Source organism: Zeus faber (genome assembly GCF_960531495.2).
Source record: "Zeus faber genome assembly, chromosome: 15".
In the NCBI taxonomy this organism is placed as follows: domain Eukaryota; kingdom Metazoa; phylum Chordata; class Actinopteri; order Zeiformes; family Zeidae; genus Zeus; species Zeus faber.
The window spans coordinates 28,975,356-28,999,677 of record NC_137194.1 but is presented as its reverse complement, the minus strand read 5'-3'; the positions used below and the strand labels follow the sequence as shown (position 1 = coordinate 28,999,677).

The following is a 24,322-nucleotide window of genomic DNA, read 5'->3' as shown; positions in this document are numbered from 1 at the left end:
GGTGGTATTGCAATTGTTTTAGAACGAAGCGATCTTTGCGTTCTTGCCGGGAAAGGCGGTGCCACCACCAGCGATGGGAACAGCACGCAGAGGAGCACATGCACAATGCAAATACATTGAATGTTTTTTTGGTTTTTTTTTTTATGAAGTGCAGCTAAATAAATATTGGATAACTATCAAAGATGAGATTTTTTTAAACTAAATAATCTCACAGGTGACGCTTCTTATTCTTGACCCATTTTTAAAACATACACTGTATATTTGGGCATATCTATCCTTTGCATTCTGCAGTGTACAGCTGAACATGTATATCCATAGAACATCTGTATAGAAACATATGGTTCATCACATATTCATTCCTATACACCACACATTATACACACATACACCGATCAGCCACAACATTAAAACCACTGACAGGTGATGTGAATAACATTGCTTATCTCATTCCAATTGCATCTGTCAAGGGGTGGGATATATTAGGTAGCAAGTGAAAAGTCAGTTCTTGAAGTTGATGTGTTGGAAGCAGGAAAAATGGGCAAGTGTATGGATCTGAGCGACTTTGACAAGGGTCAAATTGTGATGGCTTGATGACTGGGTCAGAGTATCTCCAAAACAGCAGGTCTTGTGTGGTGTTCCTAGTATGCAGTGGTTAGTACCAACCAAAAGTGGTCCATAGAAGGAAAAGCGGTGAACTGGTGACAGGGTCATGGGTGCCCATGGGCTCATTCATGTGCGTTGGGAGCGGAGTCTAGCCCGTCTGGTCCGATCCCACAGAACTGCACAAATTGCTGAAAAAGTTATTGCTGGCTATGATAGAAAGCTGTCAGAACACAAAGTGCATCGCTGCTTGCTGCATATGGGTCGGTGTAGCCACAGACCGGTCAGAGCACCCATGCTGACCCCTGTCCACCGCTGAAAGCGCCTACAATGGGCACGTAAGCATCAGAACTGGACCATGTGAGTAATGGAAGAAGGTAGCCTGGTCTGATGAATCACATTTTCTTCTACATCATGTGGATAACCATGGTTAGGGTCCGATCTGATCAAGCATCTGTGGGATGTGCTGGATCCCGATCCATGGGGGCCCCACCTCACAACTTACAGGACCTTAAGGATCTGCTGCTAATGTCTGGGTGCCAGATACCACAGGAGACCTTCAGAGGTCTTGTGGAGCCCATGCCTCAATGGATCAGAGCTGTTCTGGCGGAACATGGGGGAGGAGCTACACAATATAAGTGGTAATTAGTTGTGGTTTTAATGCTCTGGCTGATCGGTGAATACGTTGTAATTCGTTTGGGTTTTTGTAGATATTTTTGGGTAAAATATTACCTCTTAAGTTCCCTCCTTTTCCATGATTATGCCTTAAGAGACTGCTCTGCCATATTCTTTATTGTATGGCTATAAATACAGTTGTATGATTTGGCCTGTTATAAATAGCTGTTATATCTAACTTTTTACATTTATTTTGATGCTTTTATTTAAATACCTTAGATGTCTTATGTAAACTGCCTAGTAAAAAAGTAGTAACAGTTGACAAACATTAATTCAGATTCACTTTTTTTATGTGGGCGAATGACAAATGTAACATTGGTAGGTAACAACAACCTTATAATACTTAACGTAAAAATTTCAGTGGAACTTTGAAGACGTACTGTCATAAAATTATCTTATTTCCATGCAGAACCTTCCAAAGGTGTCTCTGATATTGCACATAGAAGCGACACAAATATTTGGTTTATACTTTCAGAGAACATGTAAATAGAAATAGCATCGATCAAATTTGGAGTTCCTGCACTGGAAAAATATAGAAACTAACACCGAAATAGAAAATACTGAAAAAGAGGCATTGCTACAACAGTCGTTGAACATTTTTTAACTGAAATTAAAATACCAGAATATGTATATATATATATATTTTAAGTACAATTATATCCAATTTCCATTCTTTAGTCTTAAAAAAAAGTCTAAACACATCTGCTGAAGTTTTCCTGAGAATAGTTCAGCTCGGGGTATAACCTGGTTCTTGAAACACTGTGGACTTCTACAACACAAACACACTTACACACCCACACACTCTGGGGTGAAGCTGCCCCAAATGACTACAGTTTTTCATGCACAAAGCAATAATTACATACAGCACTGGAGGGGAAGAAATAAAATGCAAAGCTAATCCAAGGGAGAGAAGGGGGTTAGGGGCCTGAATTGGCCCTGCTGGTTATGGGCCATTCACGGATCCACGAATGAAACTGCAATGTATCTGACACCCTCTGTGGTCGGGAGACCTTCATGGTAGTGGGTGAGGCGGCCGGGATGCATGAGGGCCCAGCCTTTCCGTGGTGCTTGAATTGAGCAGTTGTAGCGAAGGAACCTGCAGCCTCCCCCCTGTTGGAGAGGGGGACGACGACAAAGGGGGTGGGATCAGATTAGGCCTGGGTGAACCACACACTAGGGCACTAGGACGTGGACCAAATTTCTATGATCGCGAATTGAGCCTTGAATAATTATGAAAGAAATATAACGAAAGACCAGGCAGAGATTATGATGTGTATGCATTCCGTTTTGTCTTGGTTCACACGATGTGGAGGGTTTTTTGTTGTTGGGTGTTTTTTAATTTTTTTTTTAACAAATTTCCACTTAACATGCCCTGAAAGGAATCTCAAGCCAATTTCCCTTCTTGCTTTCCCGTTTTTCACCTAATGCAAAAAAAATCGAAAGAAATATTCCTGGAAGTGGCCTTAACCACTGAAACATTTGTCCCAGTCCATACTGACCCCAAAAATGTATTATCCTGGTTAAAATTCCCAAAATTCCAATTCCAAAATTCCATCCTTTCCATATAATTCTTTGTACTTGACCCAACCCCCATCAATACCAGCCAATTAGGGTGTGAGATCAATGTCAAACGGATAATTTCTCCAAACATAAGGGGCACTCACCTGATAATCAACGCCGACTTGATTGAGCGCAACGTTTATAGTGAAAGTGGAGGCATCATGGTGCGGCTTTAAAGAAGGCTGCTCGTCTGGCTTATATCTAACAACAAAGGCCATGTCAAACTGAGCCTGCAATCAGAGACAAATAGACAGCGAAAAAAAGTCATGCAAGCTGTTGGCAAAGGAACTGAGGAGGCCAGACAGAGAGAGAGAGAGAGAGATTGTGCGTTGGTGTCCTTTTTGCCCTTAGAACTGTAAAGAAACAATTACAGCTTTGACTCCTCAGACAGCGTTTAACCCTAATCCCCAAAAGATATGGAAGAACGGAAGGGGATGGCAGAGATGGACAAAGTCGCCTACATCATGTGTCGCCTACATCGTGAGCCACCAATGGCCTGCCGGCTGAACGCACTCGCGGCCTCCCAGGCAGACGGCATTTACCTGGTAGTCAACATCTTTGCTGTTGAGTGCTACATTAATAGTGAAATGGAGGCGTCATGGTGAGGGGCGAGCAGGGGCTGCTCGTCAGGTTTGTACCTCACCACGAAGTTCAGGGTGGAGTTACACTAATGAAAGAAGAGGAGGGGGTAGCATCAGAGTATATCGGTAATGCCAAATATACACCGGAGGACTATAGCTAGAATCTCCCAGGACACATTTTCATCTTACGAGATTCAAATAATGAAATATCCTGTCTTGAAGGTCGTAATTTGACTTGAGATCTCAGAAATTCTTGTGACCAGTCGGGGACTAGTCGGGAGCTCTTGTGAGAATGTCTATTTGGTTTGAGGTTATCTTATAAAGTCTTGGCTACTATAGTGTTTGCACTGCTGGGATGGACAGACTGTCTTTCAATGTGAGACGCTGTCTTTTGAAGTCTTTTAGTTTGTCCCTGTGTATCCTTACAGAAGCATTGGAAACCATTGATGCATACAAATCCTGCCATCGTCATAGCATTTAATTTAATTTACTGTCAACAATCTCCTTAGTTTGGGTGTAAACTCAGTTTAGAGACAGAGGAAAAATGCACTGCGGGCCAAACAACCTGTATATGAGGAAAAAAATTAACAAAAACAGACAGTTTAAATGAGACTAGATTGAATTTCTGACAAAGTAATCCATCTAATGGACTCAATTCCCTGTGTGCTAGAAAACATTTGTAATGAATGTCAAACAAAAAATAAATATGGATGTTCATTTTATTTCAGTAAATTAAACAAACTATTTCAGTTAGATTTTGGATAGCTTGAAATTGATTGAACAGTAGTGATATTTACGTGATAGTTCTGGAGAATGTATTTCTCAGTCAATTTTAATGGTATTGCACTCAGTTTTAGATGTCCTGATTTTGATTTAAATCTAGCTTTAGTTAAGAAGGATTGTAGTTTAGTTGTTTTTTTTCCAATTTGCAATTTTCTTACTCAGCTGTCTTGCCTTATAGACCCAAATTAGTTTCTAAAAGATAATCATTCTGTTGTTGTACATTGAATATTAGTTAAAGTATCTTAAAAAAGTCAGTAAATTAGGCTTCTTTTACAATTTTTTTTACAGAAAGAAATAGAATCGTATGTCTATAAGGTGATAATTTCATTTTTAGGCCTCTGCGTCTCCCCCCAGGCATTGCGTGCAGTGGTTCGTCTTCAAGAAGTGTCTCAGATTGAAATTTTGGCTCCAGAAAATGTTTTGATTCACCGAAATACACGATGGATTTGGCATCGATTACATAGTGAAATAAAAACTAATTTGGATATAAATGACAGACTAGCAGTTTGCTGCCTCTCTGCACATTATAATAGGACTGTTTACGTTGATTTGATTTGGAAAGGTTACATGTTTTTTTTTCTCTGTTTTAAAGAAGGTGGGGACATTGCCATTACAGATGTATTTATATTTACCCCTGGTCTGAAGTTGCGTAAACGATCAACAGGAAATTTGTTCTTTTCGAGTGGAGACCATAAAAAAGACAACCAAGACATATGTTCCTCAAAGGTGGCTCTATAATGTAATATACACAGTTTTACATCAGAACAAAAATAAGATCTATTTTTTATTTTCAATATTTTAATAAGATGTTATTACTTAATGTTTGTTATGTAAAAAGATATCTATATATTCATGACAGCGGGAAGCAGTTACAAGTCTTACCTTTGTGTAATAACCAGGAAACATCTTCTCTGTAATTGGTGCCACGTAATCCAGTAAAAGTTTGTGCCATTCTTTCTCGTATCCCACTTGGTTCATATGGATGTCAATAGTGGGCACATTCTCATACCCACCTTGGATTCTGGTGTCCTGGGGAGAATAAACAAACAAACAAATAAATAAATAAATGGTAATAAATAGGTATATAAAAATGTGTATGATCAATAAAACAAGCTTTTTACCTGATAAAATGGTTAAGATAAGTGGTTCTCAACTAAATCTCAACTGACCCAAACCCTTGGTACTCCTGGTTTTCATTTTCACTGTATGGGTTTGATTCAGACCAGATAAATTCAATTAACTACCTGGTGAGTTAAATTAACTACCAGTTGAATTCAATTTACTACCAGTTGAATTCCCTTAAATACCTGGTGAATTCAATGAACTACCAGGTAAATTAAATAACTGCTAGGTGTGATTTATTTACCAGGTGAATTCAATCAACTAATAGTTGAATTCAACTACTATTCAATTCAATAACTACGATGTGAATTCACTTGACTACCAGATTAATTCAATAAATAACCAGGTAAATTCAATTCCCTACCTGATTAATTCAATTCCCAGGCACGATGGAAAACCAGAAGTACTTAGGGTACCAAAAAGGACTACAATTCAGAAGCGCTGGTTAAGACCACAAACGATTTGGTAAAAACAAACAATGGACCTTTAAACAAAGTGTTTTTCCTGAAATAATAATAAAGAAAAATACCTTATTGGCACCTCCCGACCACTTTCCAAAGTGTTCCATTTCTTCAACAAGATGGTTGCAACCAATGTCCGTGAAGAGAGGAAACCAGTAGACATCAGGACAAGGCTTGACAGGAGAAAGAAAAAGGAATGTTAATAACATGTGAGTGATAATACAAACAAAATAAGATAAAATATAATGAATATAATGAATAGATGATATATTTTCCATAGCCCATGTGGATCACAGACAGACAAATAGATAATCACATTTTCAATCAGCTTGTCTCTCAAGATGAGTGAGTAATTCTCGTGGATGTAGCGCTCCTCCCAGTCCTGAGGGAAAGGCAGTCCATCAGTTAATTCTTGAGACAATTATTGAGAACCTTTTCAAAAAACAAATTCTAAACTCAAATAAAAGAAGTCTTTCTAATATTACTGCACATTCTCACCACTGGGTTTTCAAAGATTTGCCAGAGATCGTTATGGAGGTACTGGGTCTGATACTTCTCTGTGGACAGGATACGGCCAAAAGTGTTCATGTTGGTTATGTACATGAAGACCCCCTGAAAGCACATGGGTGTGAAAGTAAGTCACATTTCAGGGCAAATAGTGCAAGGTCTTCCATAGTTTAACTTTGTTCTGCTAATATACACTAATAAGATCTATTCCATAGCAGGGCACGTGTACCAAAAAAACTTGGATTATCCACAGACCTTGCTGCGAACATAGTTGCAGAAAGCCATGTCGGGGTCCAGGGTTTCTGAGTTGAACAGGTCGAAGTCAGACAACTCTGCCTGAAGCAGCCCTGCCTTCACCAGGAACACGCTGGACACGTATGGCACATTCCACACGCCCCTGCAAGCAGTGGCAAGATCTGCGACTTGATCATCAGTGTTTTGAAGGATGTCCAGAAATGTAAGGTATCCCCGTTATGTCAACCAAGCAGCGGACCCAAGTAACAAATGAGGCTTAGCTTGCAGAGCTACTTCTGTCAGACAACTCGACGGCGACATAGCCTTCCACACCCTTGTGGGCCTGTTTAAGCAGCCAATCCCTCTTGTCCTGCCTGCTTGCTTGCTGCGCTCCCTCCACCTCCACTGCATCCACCTGTTGGGCTCTACTCTTTTATCCAATGGGGGGATAGGAGTTTATCACTCCAATATTTTTGCTCATTAAGCATGCCTATAAGATTTCGGTACACCTGACGCCAAACAATGCTTTATAATTTAAGATAATTTAAAATGAAATCTAAGAGTTGTTTGTCAGAAGAGAAGCACTGACCTGACATTTCCCCAACCTAAAACATTATTCATAAGCCATCCAATCCATGTATATGTATTCTTTTTAATTCCTAGGATAACAATAATTCGGGCACTTACACTCTGCGCCCTTGGACGATGTCCACATAGTCCTCCGACCTGGCGTAGAAACCATCTGCGCTGAGAGCGCCCCAGAAGTTGCTCCACAGTCGGCCAATCCGAGTGATCATAGGGGCAATGAGAGGCCTGAATGACCACAAAAAGAAAAGCACAAAATAGAAAAATAAAATACAAATAAAGACACTTTGAACTTCAGCAAAAGGTTAGTAGTGGTGTGACTCACAGGTTTTGCTCGATAAGAATTTTGAGCGTATCCTTGTTCTGAAGGACAACATCAATGTCCAAACTGAAGAAATATTCGCAATCCTTGTCTTGGCGACACATATCTCTGAAATGAAATAAAAACATCGATGTTAGGTACCTACATGTCCATAACCAAAATAGATATATTTCAATCTTAATAAATTATATTGATAATATAATAAATGAACAAAGCTTGAATTTAACCATAGCGCTCTGTTTATTATCAAAAATTGTGAAAAATTAAAAAATTTGTGTTGACTCAACACATGGTTTTACAAATGTCAAATCTACAGTGGGGCAAAAAAGTATTTAGTCAGCCACCAATTGTGCAAGTTCTCCCACTTAAAAAGAGGCCTGTTATTTTCATCATAGGTATACCTCAACTATGAGAGACAAAATGAGGAAAAAAAAATCCAGAAAATCACATTGTCTGATTTTTAAAGAATTGATTTGCAAATTATGGTGGGAAATAAGTATTTGGTCAATAACAAAAGTTCATCTCAGTACTTTGTTATATACCCTTTGTTTGCAATGACAGAGGTCAAACGTTTTCTGTAAGTCTTCACAAGGTTTTCACACACTGTTGCTGGTATTTTGGCCATTCCTCCATGCAGATCTCCTCTAGAGCAGTGATGTTTTGGGGCTGTCGCTGGGCAACACGGACTTTCAACTCCCTCCAAAGATTTTCTATGGGGTTGAGATCTGGAGACTGGCTAGGCTACTCCAGGACCTTGAAATGCTTCTTACGAAGCCACTCCTTCGTTGCCCGGGCGTTACCCAGCCAAGTTTCATCTTCAATGCCCTTGCTGATGGAAGGAGGTTTTCACTCAAAATCTCACGATTCATGGCCCGATTCATTCTTTCCTTTACACGGATCAGTCGTCCTGATTCCTTTGCAGAAAAACAGCCCCAAAGCATGATGTTTCCAACCCCATCCTTCACAGTAGGTATGGTGTTCTTTGGATGCAACTCAGCTTTCTTTCTCCTCCAAACACGACAAGGTGAGTTTTTACCAAAAAGTTATATTTTGGTTTCATCTGACCATATGACATTCTCCCAATCCTCTTCTGGATCATCCAAATGCTCTCTAGCAAACTTCAGACGGGCCTGGACATGTACTGGTTTAAGCAGGGGGACACGGCTGGCACTGCAGGATTTGAGTCCCTGGCGGCGTAGTGTGTTACTGATGGTAGCCTTTGTTACTTTGGTCCCAGCTCTCTGCAGGTCATTCACTAGGTCCCCCCGTGTGGGGGGACCTAGTGAATGATGTTTGCTCACCGGGATGTTTGCTCACCGTTCTTGTGATCATTTTGACCCCACGGGGTGAGATCTTGCGTGGAGCCCCAGATGGAGGGAGATTATCAGTGGTCTTGTATGTCTTCCATTTTCTAATAATTGCTCCCAAAGTTGATTTCTTCACAACAAGCTGCTTACCTATTGCAGATTCAGATTTTTTGCCCCACTGTATGTCTATCCGATTATGTATATATGTTTGTGTGTACATCTGTAATTAACATTAAAATGTATTAAATGTCAATATGAAATAGTTAACTATTGAAATATCAACATGTGTTTTAAATGGTTCAATGATATAGTGGTTAATCTGCAATTGCTTAATATAAATTATATCAAAACTGTTATTGTTAATTATTTAAAATTATTCTTAACTTAATAGTATCACTACTATTACTACTATTGTTGTTATCATTAACTATTATTACCAAAAAAAGATTGTTGATTATTTCAAACAGTTATTGGCTTGCGACTTCACAATACGGGACCCTTATAATATTTAAATGATCTGATTCTTTTATCTCCGCATTAGAAATGATAAAATGTGAAAAACATCAAATAGATATGCGTAAATTAACCATTCAAAGAGGAAGATTGTAAGGTGTCACAACTAACTCTGGAAGGCTTTTAAGAAAAATTGTACTTCCTACTTCCTTGAGTAAACTCACAAGACAAGGTTACGTGAAGCCACGCTGTCCATGGCCCCTTCCTCAGGCACGATGAGTTTAACATCCTGATAAAGTGTCCCGTGGCTCTCCAGGAAAGTGCTGACTTCCTGCTGATGGTGTGGTTCCTGAAAGAGGAGCAATTATATCATTTAATGATAGCGCAAGTGGCAATGATAATGGTAGGAATGCTTGAAAAATAGCATCGCTAAAGAGATACATCACAGTTTACAGACAATATAACATTGTTTGGAGCTAGAACTCAGTCAAAATATGACAGAAAATTATGGAAACCAGGTGGGGGAAAAAATGATAAAAATGTAAAGAATACTAAAGAATATTCCAACAAATGTCACTCCTATTTTCCCCTTCATTTTTTAATCTAAGTGAAAAATGGGGTTATTAATTCAATGTGCGGTATTACGACGCGTACCAATAATGGACAGTGAAAGGTGTGGCGAGTGGAAAGTTTTTGAATTAGTTTACAACCCCCCCCCTTTTTTTTATAGGCAGAGAGGGCAAAACTACAGGAACAATTTAGTTCTGCACTACTGGTGGGACGGCGTGGATGTTTATGTTTTTCGTTCATACAAGTAGGAAATGAACCAATTTTATGCTAGGTCGGTCAGTTTGTCGTATAGCTCTGTTTGTCACTGTATAATGCAATTTGGGTAGAGTTTGTAAAGCTTGGCTGGCCCTGTCCATCAGCTCACTTTCAACTTTGGAGAACTACTGTGCCATTTTTCTGTTTTTTCCATATAGGATTTACACCATAGAAAAGGTGGTTTTGAAATGTGAGGTCAAAGGCAAGTTTCGATTCAGTAACAAAAACTGTTTAAAAAAAATTGCGGTGATGAAGGTATGAATTCCGCGGTGTTGCGGTTATCGTCACAGCCCCAGTTGCAAGATCAAAATTGCATGGTTGTAATAATTCATCAGTTCCAGCCGGAATCACAGACAAAAAAACAGCAACAAAAAAAACACTGAAATTAGGTCATCAACAACTGATGATTTTAACAAGTTTTCATCTCCTTGTTTGGCTCTTTATTTTAAAGATTACTCCTTGAACTTTCTGCCACACAGTACCCTCTCTTATTCTCTGTAGTCGTCTCACTGCAATTAACACCCTACACTCTACACTTATATCCTGGTTACATTTGCTTTCAATTTTTTTATTCACACAAAAATAAAACAGGGGTTTACTAGAAGTCACCTTGTTGACTGTGGGGTTTTTTCTCGCTGTGAATTTAATGAGAAATTATAAAATCACTGTTTGGCTTTGAATGCTTGGAGATTTACTGTGTGTGGGTTTTTTTTGCTCATTACTTTAGTTTCCACAGAGTTTGCAGTTTTTAAAGAAACTGCTCATGCGCTTCCCTAACACTGTGTTTTGTACCAGGAATAATAAACATTGCCTCGTCGCAAGCCCACGCACATCAGATTCCATAGGCTTCTGCGATTCTACAGCAGCATCACATTTTTGGGGTAATCTGTAAGTGTTAAAAGTGCAAGTTAGCACATGTTTGGTAGGGAAAGCAGTTGATGGTAGACCCATTCCATTGAAACTTAAAGAAGTACACCCAGCTATTTGTGCACAACCAGACATTAGATCCAAATAAGTAAATTAAAAGTAAAGTGTTTAGGGATCACACTCCACCTGGAATTTGATTTAATTTAAAAATGGTTTTCAGGTACGTTCATCTACGTTTTTTGGTCGACTCAATGCTTCAGTCTCCGGACCCCCTTGAGCTCCAGAGTCCTCAAACTGACACAAAGTAGTAACTGCTAAGTTAAAGAATTAATTAAAGAATTCAATAATTCAGGTCAAGTCAAGTGAAAATGTAATAAGCTATTTCAAATGTTTAGATAAACCCAAAGACCTTCAAAAGGTTTGTACACAAAGTTAAGGAAAGATTTGCAGTAGTGTGCAATATTGGAATTTTTTCGATACAATACCTTGAAAAATATAGATATTTGATACCATTTCCGATACCGTGCGAAAAAATTCACACAACATTGAGGGCATAAAATTTTAGATTTTTATAAAAAGAAAACATAAGGCTGTAACATGAAAACGAGGTACGACTTTTCTTTTCTTGCCTAGTAGAAGAGAACAGCAGAATGACTGTAGTAAACATTATCAATAATTACAACTTAGATTCATGAAGACTTTAGATTCATGAAAACAATATTCTTCTTGAGGTTCAAAGCATCGGAGATTGTCATACATTCACATCTCTACTTTCATAGAAATATTCTATATTATTGTCTGATAGTATCCAATATTTCATTTTTGTTTTGTTTTTATATACAGGTACTCCTAACTTAACGACTGAGTTCTCTTCCTACGACCAGGTGGTTAAGCGAATTGGTCGATAAGCGAGCCGCCCCCTTACCATTATTTCAGTCTTGGGGATTGCGAACGCTTGTGTAGTGAATGCTGACAGACTGCGGGAACGAAACTGAGACTGAGAACTATGATGCGTGATGAGATGCTTGACGCTGAGAGGCCGCGCAGGCAGAGCGCACGCGGCATTATTGTAAGCAGCAGGTAGGTCGTTAAGTGAGGAGTAGCTGTATTCCCCCGTAGTCATATGAAATTGTTAGAATTTAAATAAAAACATAATTATATTAATATTAAATATATATATTTTATGATAATCGTAATAAAAAAATGTTAATGTATTAAAATATTTCAATAATAATAAAAACAAAAAAAAACAGTTCCACGCGAATGTTTCCGTTAAACTAGAGGGCTAATGAGCTAGCATTAGCTTTGGCGTGGGTGACTGCTTCACTATGGGCTGGACGGTTAGAATGGTTAACAGAGCTAGCGATGGAGAACTGCCACAAGTTGCGGAGGACGAAAAAATCTGTGCTGCGGCACAAACCGGCACTTTGCGACGAAACACAGCCCCATCCATAGCCCCCACGACGTGGAGAAGCGGAGACAGCCGTGCTAGCCTAGCCTGCTCCGCTAGCCTAGCCTGCTCCACTAGCCTAGCCTGCTCCACTAGATTAGCCTGCTCCACTAGATTAGCCTGCTCCGCTAGCCCCACCAAAACAAACTGGAGCAAATGAGACGAGTGGCAAGAAGAAGACAGAACTGTGAGTGAGTGAGAGGAGGCAAGGCTATGTGGGCACTGCAGCAGTGTATGTGTCAGCTCGCCGTCGGAGAGAAGGGAGAGTGAAAAAGCGCATCTGGTAGCGGTATATCGATAGTACAGAAAAAAAATATATATATATATTTCTACCGTAACAGCCACAGGTAGAGAACCAGTTGATTTTTTTCCCTGTAGTTTCATCTACGCAGCCTTGCGTAAATCTGATTGTAGATCTGTATGTTTCTTATAGCTTCGGTCTATTCGATACCTATAATTAAATGTGTAATTAATGGAGATCATATAGTTTTAAATGTGGTATCGATAAAGCATCTAAGTATCGACACTTTTGACAACCTTAGATTGCGGAGAACTATGTTTGGTACTGTAACCCTTTCCACGTTTGTCAAGGAAGTGGGACAGAAACATGGTTTAATGCGCCTCAGTTTGACATAAACAATAACATTTTCATGCACAGAAAAGATGGCAGTGTGATCCTTACCTGGTTGGAGATGTAAAGTTTTAGCCTGTTCTTGGGGTAGTGGAGATTCAGCAAGCGCTCAAAGAACACGGTGACGAACGGCGTGGGCTGCTGGATGAAGATGCCGATCACAATGAGCGGATGATCGCTTTCCTGTGGAAGAAAGTGAGAGGGAGAGAAGGAGAGGGAGAGAGAGGGGGGAGAGGGAGAGTGAGAGATAGGGGGTTCGTTGCCATTTGGCCTCCGTGCATTTAGTAGGTGTTAAGTCCTTAAGTTCTTTAGGACTACATCAGTGTTGGGGGCAGTTTTATCTAAGAAGTGCTATAACAAACACATGAGACAAAATGTTACCAACAACAAAGGGACCACATGTTTTAGTTTTGCCTTTGCTGATCCTGTGCATTTTTGTTTTTGCTTTGGAAGGCATTTCGAGCAAAGCCGTGTTAACTGGTGTGAAATAGAAGAGATTAGAACAGTGTTTTTCAACCATTGCCGTGGGAACTGGTCAGGTGTGGGAATTTCACTTAAAAAAAAAAAATAATAATAATAAATAATAGAAAATAGCTTTTGTGTTGCTAGATCAAAATCGCAAGGCTGTACTAATTCATATAATTCATCAGTTCCAGACAGAATCGCAGCTCTGTGTTCATCAGAACAAGTTTCACTCTGAAAGTGGTGACTATATGTGGTGACGAAAGGTTTGACTCTTTTTTGATATTCGACAATTGACGAGTCAACCAGTAAAAAGCCTTGTTAAATTTTCCTACTCTTGGTTATTTTAATTCAGTTGGTGTAACACACGGTGAGCGAGGGAGGACTTCCGGTGAACGATGAACAAGAGTTAGTTTGGCTCTTAGTTGTGAATGGAATTCTCACATAATTAAATTCTGTCAAAACTAGCTTGAGTGGCTCCCGACAGATTTGTTCGATATGAGCGAGTCGTTCACGTGTCTTACATCACTAATAGTAGGCCATAATAACAAGCCCAGTTCATCAGTGGGATTATTTAATTGTGAGAGAGTGAAATAATGCATTTTATAGATTGTATTGTATTATAGATTGTATTGTATTATAAAAGGATGACTTGAGAGAGGCAATATTATAGCTATCTATGACGGCAAGCTATAGCAAACCCGCATTTTGGTGATCCCGCTTTGCTATAGCTTGCCGTCACCGGTTTTGTGTCACTGTTTAGTTTAGAGCCCACTGTCCAAATTTAGGTTAAGAAATTTGGAAGTAATGTCGTGCCATAAACTGCAATGGAGCGCATCAGAGCGGCAAAATCAATTTAGCACCCCACTTAGGTAGGTGAGGTAGCCAAAATTCAGCTCCACTCATATTATCTGTTTGGTATTGACCGTATCAATTTGTATGGAGGAAATGGCGTCGTTGGTGTTTCTAGGCACTCGGTTAGGCTTTCTGGCCACGTAGCTGGGGGCCAGATTGATTCCCTTTAAGTGTGTGTACACACAGCTCACCTGGAGTCCTGCGAGCGGCCGCAGGTCCTCGTGGCACGTGGTGCAGCCTGTCTCAAATGTCCAGGTCTTGGGGATGTAATTCCCAAGGTAGTTCATCTGGAGCTGGGCAATGAGAAAATGTCTTGGTTGTTTTAATAGTTCAACCTCACCGTCAATGTTGATTTTATTTTGCATTTCAAATGAAAGGTATAAATTCGCTCTATGTATTATGTAGGAAAATTGTGTTGTGTTGTTGCCCTTGTTCCTATTAGTTCTTAATACTAATACTACTACTACTACAACTACTAATACTTATTATAAGAACAATAATCATAACATATTTATTATGCTGATCAATACACAAGAACCCAACCAAACATTCTATGAAATCTCCTATATGTTAAATGCAGTGACTTCTGTAGTTTAGATGGCAAAATAATCTATGTAAAAAAAGAAAAATAGACCTATATAACTAATAAAATGATCTGCCAATGTGGTGAGAATATTTACAATATTTCTTAAAACAAGGGAATTTTTTTTTATATATATATATTATAAATATATATTATAAAATCTTATATATAATCTTAAATATATTAAATTAGACTCTAAAAAATGTTCCACAAATGATCATATTCATGAAATAATGAAAAATGCATTGAAATCTATCTAGTGTAGTCTAGTGTTTTATTTGCTTTACTTTAAATTACTTATTTCAATTAAAAGAAACCCTATAATAAGCATTTATTTTTTAAGCATAACTTTTTTAACCCTAAAATAACAGCTTCAATATCATTTTGATGGTACATCGACCATTTTTATGGTAAACCGCTGTACAGGCTACGTCACTTCCGTAATTTTTCGCTCCGGTAATTATTGTCATTTTGCCTGGTAAAATGTATATGAACCCCCCCCCGATAAATTATAAACTTTATATACTTTAATAATGCTCATACAAAACTTAGCCACTCAACCTCCCCAACGGTGCAGGTGAGACGGGCCAGTGGTGCACCCAGCACCCGCACCTCAGCCGGCATGCACCAGCCCTTACTTTCAAGATTTCAAGATTCAAGATTCAAATTTTATTTTCAAATACAAGTGTATTGCATGTTTTGTAAGTTTTTTTTTTATATTATGAATGTTATGCTTCTATATTCATTATGGTGTCAATTAAAGTGTCTGTTGTATTCTGATTAGTCGGCGTGGGCTTTGAGGGCTACCTTGGTTGGGCCGTTGCCGTGGAGGACGACTGGCAGAGTGTCGTACAGCACGTTTCGGGCTCGTACGCGTGCCTCCTCGAATTTGAGCACCACTTCGTCTGGAATGACACACACAGACACACACAGACAGACACAGACACAGACAGACAGACAGACAGACAGACACACACGGCTATACATGCATGATTAGAAACAAGACAACTTCATTAGCGTAAATATTAATATATAATAATATATTAATAATAATATGTTTAAGTATTTACTCTTTATTTCTAAATAATGAATCCTAAACACAGTACTTCACCATCCTAATTAGCTATGACTGCTGACTGACTACCGGTAGCAATTCTAGAGTCTGTTGGGGCACGAGGCAAAAATTCCCAGAGGGCCCCTCCAACCAGCATTTAGCACCATTATGTTATAAATAATGTGATACCAACGAAAAATGTACAAAATCTAAACTTTTTTTTCCATTTCAAATGTTCACATTAGAATTTTCTAAATATAAAGATGAAAAACATTAAAACCTAAAAACCGAAACAAATGAATAACACCCACATCATAAAGCCAGTGCTTATCAACACAAAAAGCATTGATTGATTCAAAGAATCAAATTGATTTAATATTGGCATATAATTGATCTCCTCCTGCATTTTTCCCTGTGAAGTAAAACACGGATATAAAAAATTAAACACTAGGCCACACCCACAGCCGCATTTCCCCTTTTCCATGGTGTCTCTGTGGCAGCTGGGAAGAGCTCTCTCTCTCTCTCTCTCTCTCTCTCTCTCTCTCTCTCTCAGCAAACTCATAAATTCCTCATGCAGACAGAACGAGGCAGAAGGGGGGAGAGGAAAAAAAACAGAAAAAGGATAAATTAAGAGAAAAATATATATACACTTTTGTTTTATTGTTCTTCTTGCTGTTGATGGGCAGGGCATCCATCAAATTAAAACGTTATCACACACACACACACACACACCTTTTTGAAGAGTGGAAAAGACCACAGTGAAATAAGAGACGAGAGAGATCGAGTGAGAGAGTTCACGAAGGACAGTCGTGTTCGAACTCGCATCGGCCAAATCCTAATGACAATTAGTTAAAATCCTTCCAAAACCCCACCGCCCCCGGCAGTGCATGAGAGGAAGCCAAAGCGGCGGGTGGTCTCTATCCTTCATCTTTATAGTGAAGGCGGAGACAGAAGGAGGGAAGGGGATCTCGCTAAACGATCTCAAAAACTACCAAAGCCCTTTAGGTTTAAATGTATTGTGACCATTTATTTGAAGTTGGGCTTTGTGTAAATTAAAATCAGTGTGGCGTTTGGCTTATGCCCTTCCAATCTTCCAAGTTAAACTATTGCTAAACTACAGAGTGATGAAAAAGACATCTTGTTATTGAATAGTCAGTCCTTTTAATAAAGCTTCTTAACACCGTTGTCCCCCCCACACAATTCCAAATGGCTTGTTGTTGACCCTGTGGGCAGAGGCGAAGGCAGGCAAATGCCCCCCCGATGATTATTTAATAGGGATGCTGGGGCCCCCTCAGAGTAAGATTCCCTTAAAATCAATCAATCAAAAATCTCGGCCTCGGGGGGGCTTTAATTGTTAAATGTGCCCCTTGCATACAGTATATGGTTTAAACAGCATGGAGCCAGAGACTCACCGAGGGCTCCGTGGAGATTCTGGAACAGTCTGCATTTGCTATCCAGCGTGATGTTTATGGCTTTCTGAAGGGTGGAAAGTACGGTTAGCGTGACAATGTGTCCCCTGGTGACACACAGGCTCAACAGAAACTCCATGACTGAATATGACATTGAATAAATAAATCATTAAGTGTATACTGTATATTGTTATTCTCTAGCTCTTGAAGGCCGGACCACACTTCCTTCTTCTCCAGTTTGCGTGTAGAGATAACACAATATGATACACACACCGGTACTTTTAATTACTAAGTAGAGGCAAGTGCATGAGTTTTCAGACATCCAGAACACCCCCTTCCACTCCCAGACTCAGCTTCTTTGTTTTTCATACAAAGAGACAGTCATGGTAGTGAGCTACAGACAGCTGCGCATGCTGTCTTGCACGTGCACAAAAAGATTGTTAACTGTGAACACGCCCTAAAGCTCCCAAACTATAACTGCTTATTTTTTAATGAACACACATCATGTATTATTGTATGAAGGACGAAACATGATTATAGGGGCGTAGTCACAAGACAATGCCCAACTCTTTCCATGTATAACTCCCTTGGGACAAATGTACGGAGAGAGACTACTGTATCACGGTTTCAGAGTATCACTGAATTACTCTCCTAGTTTGCAAAATAAATGTTGTTGTAGCTAACTTAACAAGGGTCTCAGTTTATTCCCGATAGCAAGGGTTTATCTCACAGATCACGCAGTGGATTTTCCTTCTATCGATCTATCTATCTATCTATCTATCTATCTATCTACCCATCCAAGATACTGTATGTTGAAATGTTGACCTACTCTTTTTGCTGGGTTGATATAAAGCTTGGTGAAGAACAGCTGGTCACTGTCACTGTCTTCTCCCGCCCAGTCGGCGACCATCTCTTTCAGGTTGGGCAGGTAGCCGATAAAACCTGCCGAGAGATGAGGAGCAAATAAATAATAAGAATAAAAAAAAAAAAAAAAGGTTATTGCAAAATGCGGCAAATAATTATTATGATTGTTATCAATTATTATAATTATTATAATTATTATTATTATTATTATTAATATTATTACAAAACAAGGGTGTTATTACAAGTTAAAAAGGTCAAATCGATTACATCTCGGCAAAGATTACAAAACCGCGGGCCCGGGATGAAAGGGGTCAAGTCATATTTTGAGGCCACAGTAAACACATGTGGATCCTCTTCTGTGGGTTGCAGCTATTTAAGGCAGCTATTTTAGGCATATTTTTGTTTTTGTTTTTATTAAGTTTAGGTTTAAGTTATTGACACAATCACAGCTCAAATGGACACAGCACAATTTAGTGAATGGGTTCTTAGTGGGAAAATTTAATGCGGCTTTTATTTGGGGAAAAAAAAAAAGTTTCTCCCCATGTCACTAATGATTTTACACCAACTGCTACAGCCCAAAATGCTCCCTCAGCCAACAGATGACCTGGAAACATTAACATAAGTAAAATTCAAATCCTCCTCTGCACAATCAAGTGGCTGTGGACACTGCAATGTGAATTTGTGCCCAGTTTCTATGGCTTCAGCCCAGCCTCGAGTATAGGCCCGTTATTTTGCTGCTATAAAAAGACAAGTGTTAAACTCCTTTACGGCAAGTGGCGGGTAGCATATTATTAAGAAACTCAAAGTTAGAGTATGTTATCCTTTGCCCCCCCCAGCTGTTTGCAGTGACCGTCGATAACGAATAGAGGACAAATGTTTGAATAAACACTGCAGCTGCATTATGAATCAAATAAAACTTAAAAACTATATAAAACCCTCCCGAAAGGTGTGGACTCACCGCCTGAGCCCAGGAACCTGTTACCCTCCCTGACATGAGGGTGCTTATCTTCCAGGTGCCTGTCGGGCCAGATAAGGGTCTCAGAGGAGAACACAACCCTGTGCTTGGCCTGCTGGAACTTCTTGAGGAGCTCTTTAGGGCCCGAGGCGAAGACCACATCATAGCTATGGGAAAGAAAAAAAATAATATAATAAAAAAAATGACTGCCGTGCGACGCCTGTGGCAAATTTGAGGGAAAGACAGGGTTTTTTTTTTTTTTGTTTTTTTTTACAGTAGGCGATGCCTGCATTCTTCTTGGCACATGGAGGCAGAATCAGCTCAACTAAAAGGATTAAAGACCATATCTCAGTCATGGCCAATTTCAAATCACAAGACTGAGATATTTGATTCGTACTATTTCTTCTAATATTTAGTTTAAATGGTTTGAAAATCGCGGAGAGGGAGAGATCAGGCCACATTTTGCACACCAGTCTTCCTCTCGCATGCCAGCGATGCATGCGCCAGCGATGGTGTGCCCACGATAGGCGCTCCAGAAGAGTGCATTTTTATTTTATTTGATGTCTCCTAATGGAACAAAACAAATGTGTATGGAACGAAACCGTGCGTAATGGGGACACTTGCATTGCACTCCGTGCTCCCTCGAGGCCCGGTGCTTCCTTCCGGGCCAGGTTGCGGTGCGCGTGGCATGTAACAACTGTAGGGTCCAGGCAGAGCGTCTTCCAGAATAATGCGTCTGTTTGTTTTTGTTTCTTAACTTTTTTAATTTAATGAACAGAAAGCTGTCCCTGAGCGCACGGAGCAGCGCTATTTAGCCGAAGTCGGTTGTTTGTAAGCCTAAATGAGAATTATAACATAGACAATTACTGATTACTGGGGCTGGCTTCAAAATAATAATAAAAGGAGAAAGACAAATCTGTCACTGGGGCAGTTGGGAGTGGTTTTGGCAGCATCTGTAGGTGGAGAGAGCCAGCACTGGCAACTAAAAGGGAAAGCACATGTAGGAGATTGAGGTAATAAGCAGAGTGTTTAAGAGCTGCTGTGTTTTCACTTTTCTCTCCTGACGGTGAGGCTGGTCTCCTACTCCGGACTGCAAGTGTTACATACACATCTGTGTTTTCAGAAAAACGTCATATCTGAGACAAGAAGGCCTGAACCTCCGGTCCAGCAAGACCTAGCTGGAGCTCAGTGTGGAGCTGCTGAACCAGTAGTGCCAACAGCTGTTAGTGGGGCTCCTTGGTCTGGCGCCGCAGGCCGTGGATCTCCTGCTGCAGGACCTGAGCAGCCTGGTCCTGCTGCTACTGGCCCCCAACTGATCTCCTCCTGTACCTCCCCTAGGCGGCAAAGGGCCTGACCTATCGGAAATTCCCTCTGTCCTCCTGTTTGTCCGTCCATTGATCCTGGCGATTGCGCCACTGTAACAAGTCTCTTGTCGGTTTCTGGGGCAGAGATGAACCAGGAGGCAGGTAGAACAAAAACAGCCTTGACAAGGCAGGAATTTATTTAAACCTAAGTCAACAGGTTTGTCTTTTCAGACAAATTAATATGTTCCACTTGTAGTCTGGAGTTGGAGACCAGCCTTACTGTCAGGAGACAGGTGAAAACACAGCTTTTAAACACTGTACTAATTACCTCAATCTCCTGCAGGTGCATCCCCTATCAGTAGTAGGTGTTGGCTCTCTCCACCTGCAGAGGCTGCCAAAACCACTGCCACAGTCATGCTCTCAGATTGTGGGAATTTTGGGACCTTAAGTAGGGGTCATGGGCCAAAAAAGGTTGAGAATCTCTGCCATACGCTCTCTTGTCGATACACTGTGTATTTTGGTCTATTTGGATAATGAATCAGCCTACTGCCTGCTTTCCAAAAATCTGATAGTGAGTACTAGTATATGACAATTCGATTTAGACACCTAAGTACTTCATCTCATTTTTTTTTTTAAAGCACCATTTTCTTATTTTCCAAGAACTTCATGCAAGACAAATAATTCATTTTCAATGTGATCTTGATTTATTAAAATATTACATAATCTTATTCTCATTGTCGATTATTCTCATTAATTAATCGCATTGTCATCTACTATTACAAGTATCTTTTTCCAACCATACATTTCCCTTGCATAATCTGTGGTAAAAAAGCAATATTACATCACGATTTGAATAGCTTATATCTTTTTTAGGGACTTTTCAAACACAAAACAGGCAATTTTCAAGCTATGCCAGTTCTTAAATCTCTGAGGACAAAATCTCAAGGACCTGGTAAGAACTCTGTTAAGCAGTGAATGTGTTATGCTATTTTCTCCTTGGAAAAATAGCTTTCATCTGAAGCTATTGATGAGCAGTGTAAGAAGAAAATTGGCATTGAAAAAGTATATCCAAGTCAGACTGCATTGATATCTGCATCAGTGGTGAAAAGCTTTTCGATACCTATCAATGAAGAGGATGATCTTCTCCTGGTCCTTCATCTCCTCTAGGGCCGCCTTGAGGAGCCGCACTTTCTGACCCCCGCCTGGAGCGGTGGACACTGAGTCCCCTCCTCTCCACCGATCCCCTCGACCCAGCACCTTCAAACCCCCGACAAATACCTACGTTTCAGACTCACATTATCGCTTTCAGCCGCAGATTTAAAGCTAAAACACCAAGCACGCTAAAGGAGAAACTATGGAACTTAGAATAGACTTTAATTCCTGCCTTGACGTACCCCCCCTCACCTTTACGGTGTAGTTGAAGTGCTTGGCTGATCTCAGGAAGCGCCGAAAGCCATCTGTCTCTTTGGTTGTGACTGTCAAAACTAGAAGGTTACCTACAAGACACAACATTTGGAAAAATTATTTGGGTGAAATGTGGGTATTTCCATGATGTACATGGGCTTACAGTATGTAGGCCCACTGAAGGGATATTTTAGGAAATATAATTGAAAAATCCTAGGATTCCTATAGAAAGATCCTAGAGAATATTTTTGGCAACATAATTGTTTTTTTTCAGTCCTATTAAAAAGATTCAATAGAATATTGTAGGCAACATAGTAAAAAATAAATCATAGGGTTTATTTAAAAAAACATTCAATTCAACATTATAATATAATAATAACATTATTATATATTATATCATTTTAAAATAATCTTCAAAAAATCTGACAGGATCCTAGAGAAAGATTCTACAGAATATTATAGGCAATATATACACCGATCAGACACAACATTAAAAACACTGACAGGTGAAGTGAATAACATGGCTCACCTTGTTACAACAGTACTTGTTAAGGGGTGGGATATATTAGGCAGCAAGTGAACAGTCAGTTCTTGAAGTTGATGTGTTGAAAGCAGGAAAAATATGCAAGCGTAAGGATCTGAGCAACTTTGACAAGGGACAAATTGTGATGTCTTTTGGGGTGTTCCCAGTGTGCAGTGGTCTACCAAAAGTGGCCCAAGGAAGGACAACCGATGAACCGGCGAAGCTATGATAGAATGGTGTCAGAACACACAGTGCATCGCCGCTTGCTGTGTATTGGGCTGCGTGGCTGCAGACCGGTCAGAATGCCAATGCTGACCCCTTTCCACTGCCAAAAGCACCTACATTGGCCACCTGCGCATCAGAACTGGACCATTTAGCAATGGAAGAAGGCGACCTGGTCTGATGAATCCCGTTTTCTTCTACATCATGTGGATGGCCAGGGTTAGGGTCCGATCAAATCGAGCATTTGTGGGATGTGCTGGAACAACAAGCCTGATACATGGGGGCCTCACCTCGCAACTTACAGGACTTAAAGGATCTGCTGCTAATGTCTTGGGGCCGGATACCACAGGACACCTTCAGAGGTTTTGTGGAGTCCATGCCTCTGAGCTCTTTGGGCAGCACTAGGGGGACCTACACAATATTAGTGGTGGTTTTAATGTTGTGTGTGTGTGCGTGTGTATATATACACACATACATACATACACACACACACACACACACACACACACATATATATATATATATATATATATATATATATATATATATATATATATCCTAGGATTCAAGCAGAAAGACTCTTTAGAACTATATAGGAGATGTCTTAAAAAAAGGTTTTCTGTAGACTCCCATAATAAGATTAAATTGAATATTTTAGGAAAATTTGTTTTAAAAAATTGCTAGGATTCCTATAGAAATATTCCATAGAATAGTATAGGAAATACCATTAACCAAATTCCTAGGATTCGAGTAGAAAGACTCTTATTGTAGAAATATGATTTGTAGTCCTGGGACTCCTAAACTATAATTTTAAAAATCTGACAAGATCCTATAGGAATTATAAGTTAGGTTTTTTTCCTAAGGGACGTCTGCGTCAAATGGCTAAAGAAAAAATATAAAAAAAACGTCCGGTTCAGAGAACCGGTTTAGAAGTAACTGTGACCTTAGGTTCTCGCCGGTGGGGTTACAGTATTGTCCACGTCAGCTGCGTGGAAACCTGTCGAATGGCCGGCGGACTGCGGACGTCTCGACCGTCCCCACCGACATTCGTCGTCACATTTGTAACAAGTTCTACTTACACAAAAGTAACAAAGTACACGAAAAAAAAAAAAGCATGTATATATGTGCCCAGGTCTGCGGGGCGCCTACCTTCTGAAGTTTGCTGCTCTTCGGAGTTTGTGAGGGGTAGAAGTGCGAGATAAACAATCCCCAAATACGGCAACAGGGACGCGGCTATCATTTTAATAAGCTTTTTTCTTCTTCTATATTAAATATTGATATATGTTAACTCCCCCGTCGTTCCAACCGTTGCTAGTGTCTACCCCGCTTGCCGGTAAAGTCGAGGTATCGTGCTGTACTGTACCGAACCAAACCAAACCACCCCACCTCTCCCCTCCTCCCTCTCTGCCCCTCCCCCGCCCCGTGGTCACATTTTTTTCTTCTTTAGAAGCAGAACACCGGGGAAACCTGGTGTAATAACTGGTGACAAGACATTAACGCTGGCAAGAGCCAGTATTGGTATTCATTCACAGTTCACATCGTGGGACAATACTTTTTACTAAACAGATCTGCATAAGCAATTATTATGGGCTATATATGTGACAAATAACCTCTTGATCTTGATATACTCAATCAAAATGTTAAAATAATCTATTGAAAATAATTACGTATATCCTCTTTGCATTTGTGTAGTGTTACATAATTGCTTATCGCTTGGGCGACGA

The 24,322-nt window shown here is 39.9% G+C and overlaps 1 protein-coding gene across 1 annotated transcript; it reads right to left on the bottom strand.

Annotated features, from left to right (window-relative positions):
• Nucleotides 1-1,547: 1,547 nt before the first annotated feature.
• On the bottom strand, nucleotides 1,548-23,955 carry plod1a (procollagen-lysine, 2-oxoglutarate 5-dioxygenase 1a). The gene is made up of 19 exons (XM_080014909.1): nucleotides 23,748-23,955; nucleotides 21,854-21,945; nucleotides 21,570-21,706; nucleotides 19,149-19,312; nucleotides 18,156-18,268; nucleotides 17,330-17,393; nucleotides 15,671-15,768; nucleotides 14,472-14,573; nucleotides 13,015-13,146; nucleotides 9,415-9,539; nucleotides 7,434-7,538; nucleotides 7,211-7,336; nucleotides 6,545-6,686; nucleotides 6,281-6,394; nucleotides 6,099-6,164; nucleotides 5,851-5,955; nucleotides 5,082-5,228; nucleotides 2,940-3,065; nucleotides 1,548-2,385 (listed from the first exon to the last, which is right to left on the bottom strand). Exons 1-19 carry the CDS (start codon nucleotides 23,836-23,838, stop codon nucleotides 2,230-2,232), a joined length of 2,205 nt encoding a protein of 734 aa, XP_079871035.1. The 5' UTR covers nucleotides 23,839-23,955; the 3' UTR covers nucleotides 1,548-2,229.
• Nucleotides 23,956-24,322: the final 367 nt, after the last annotated feature.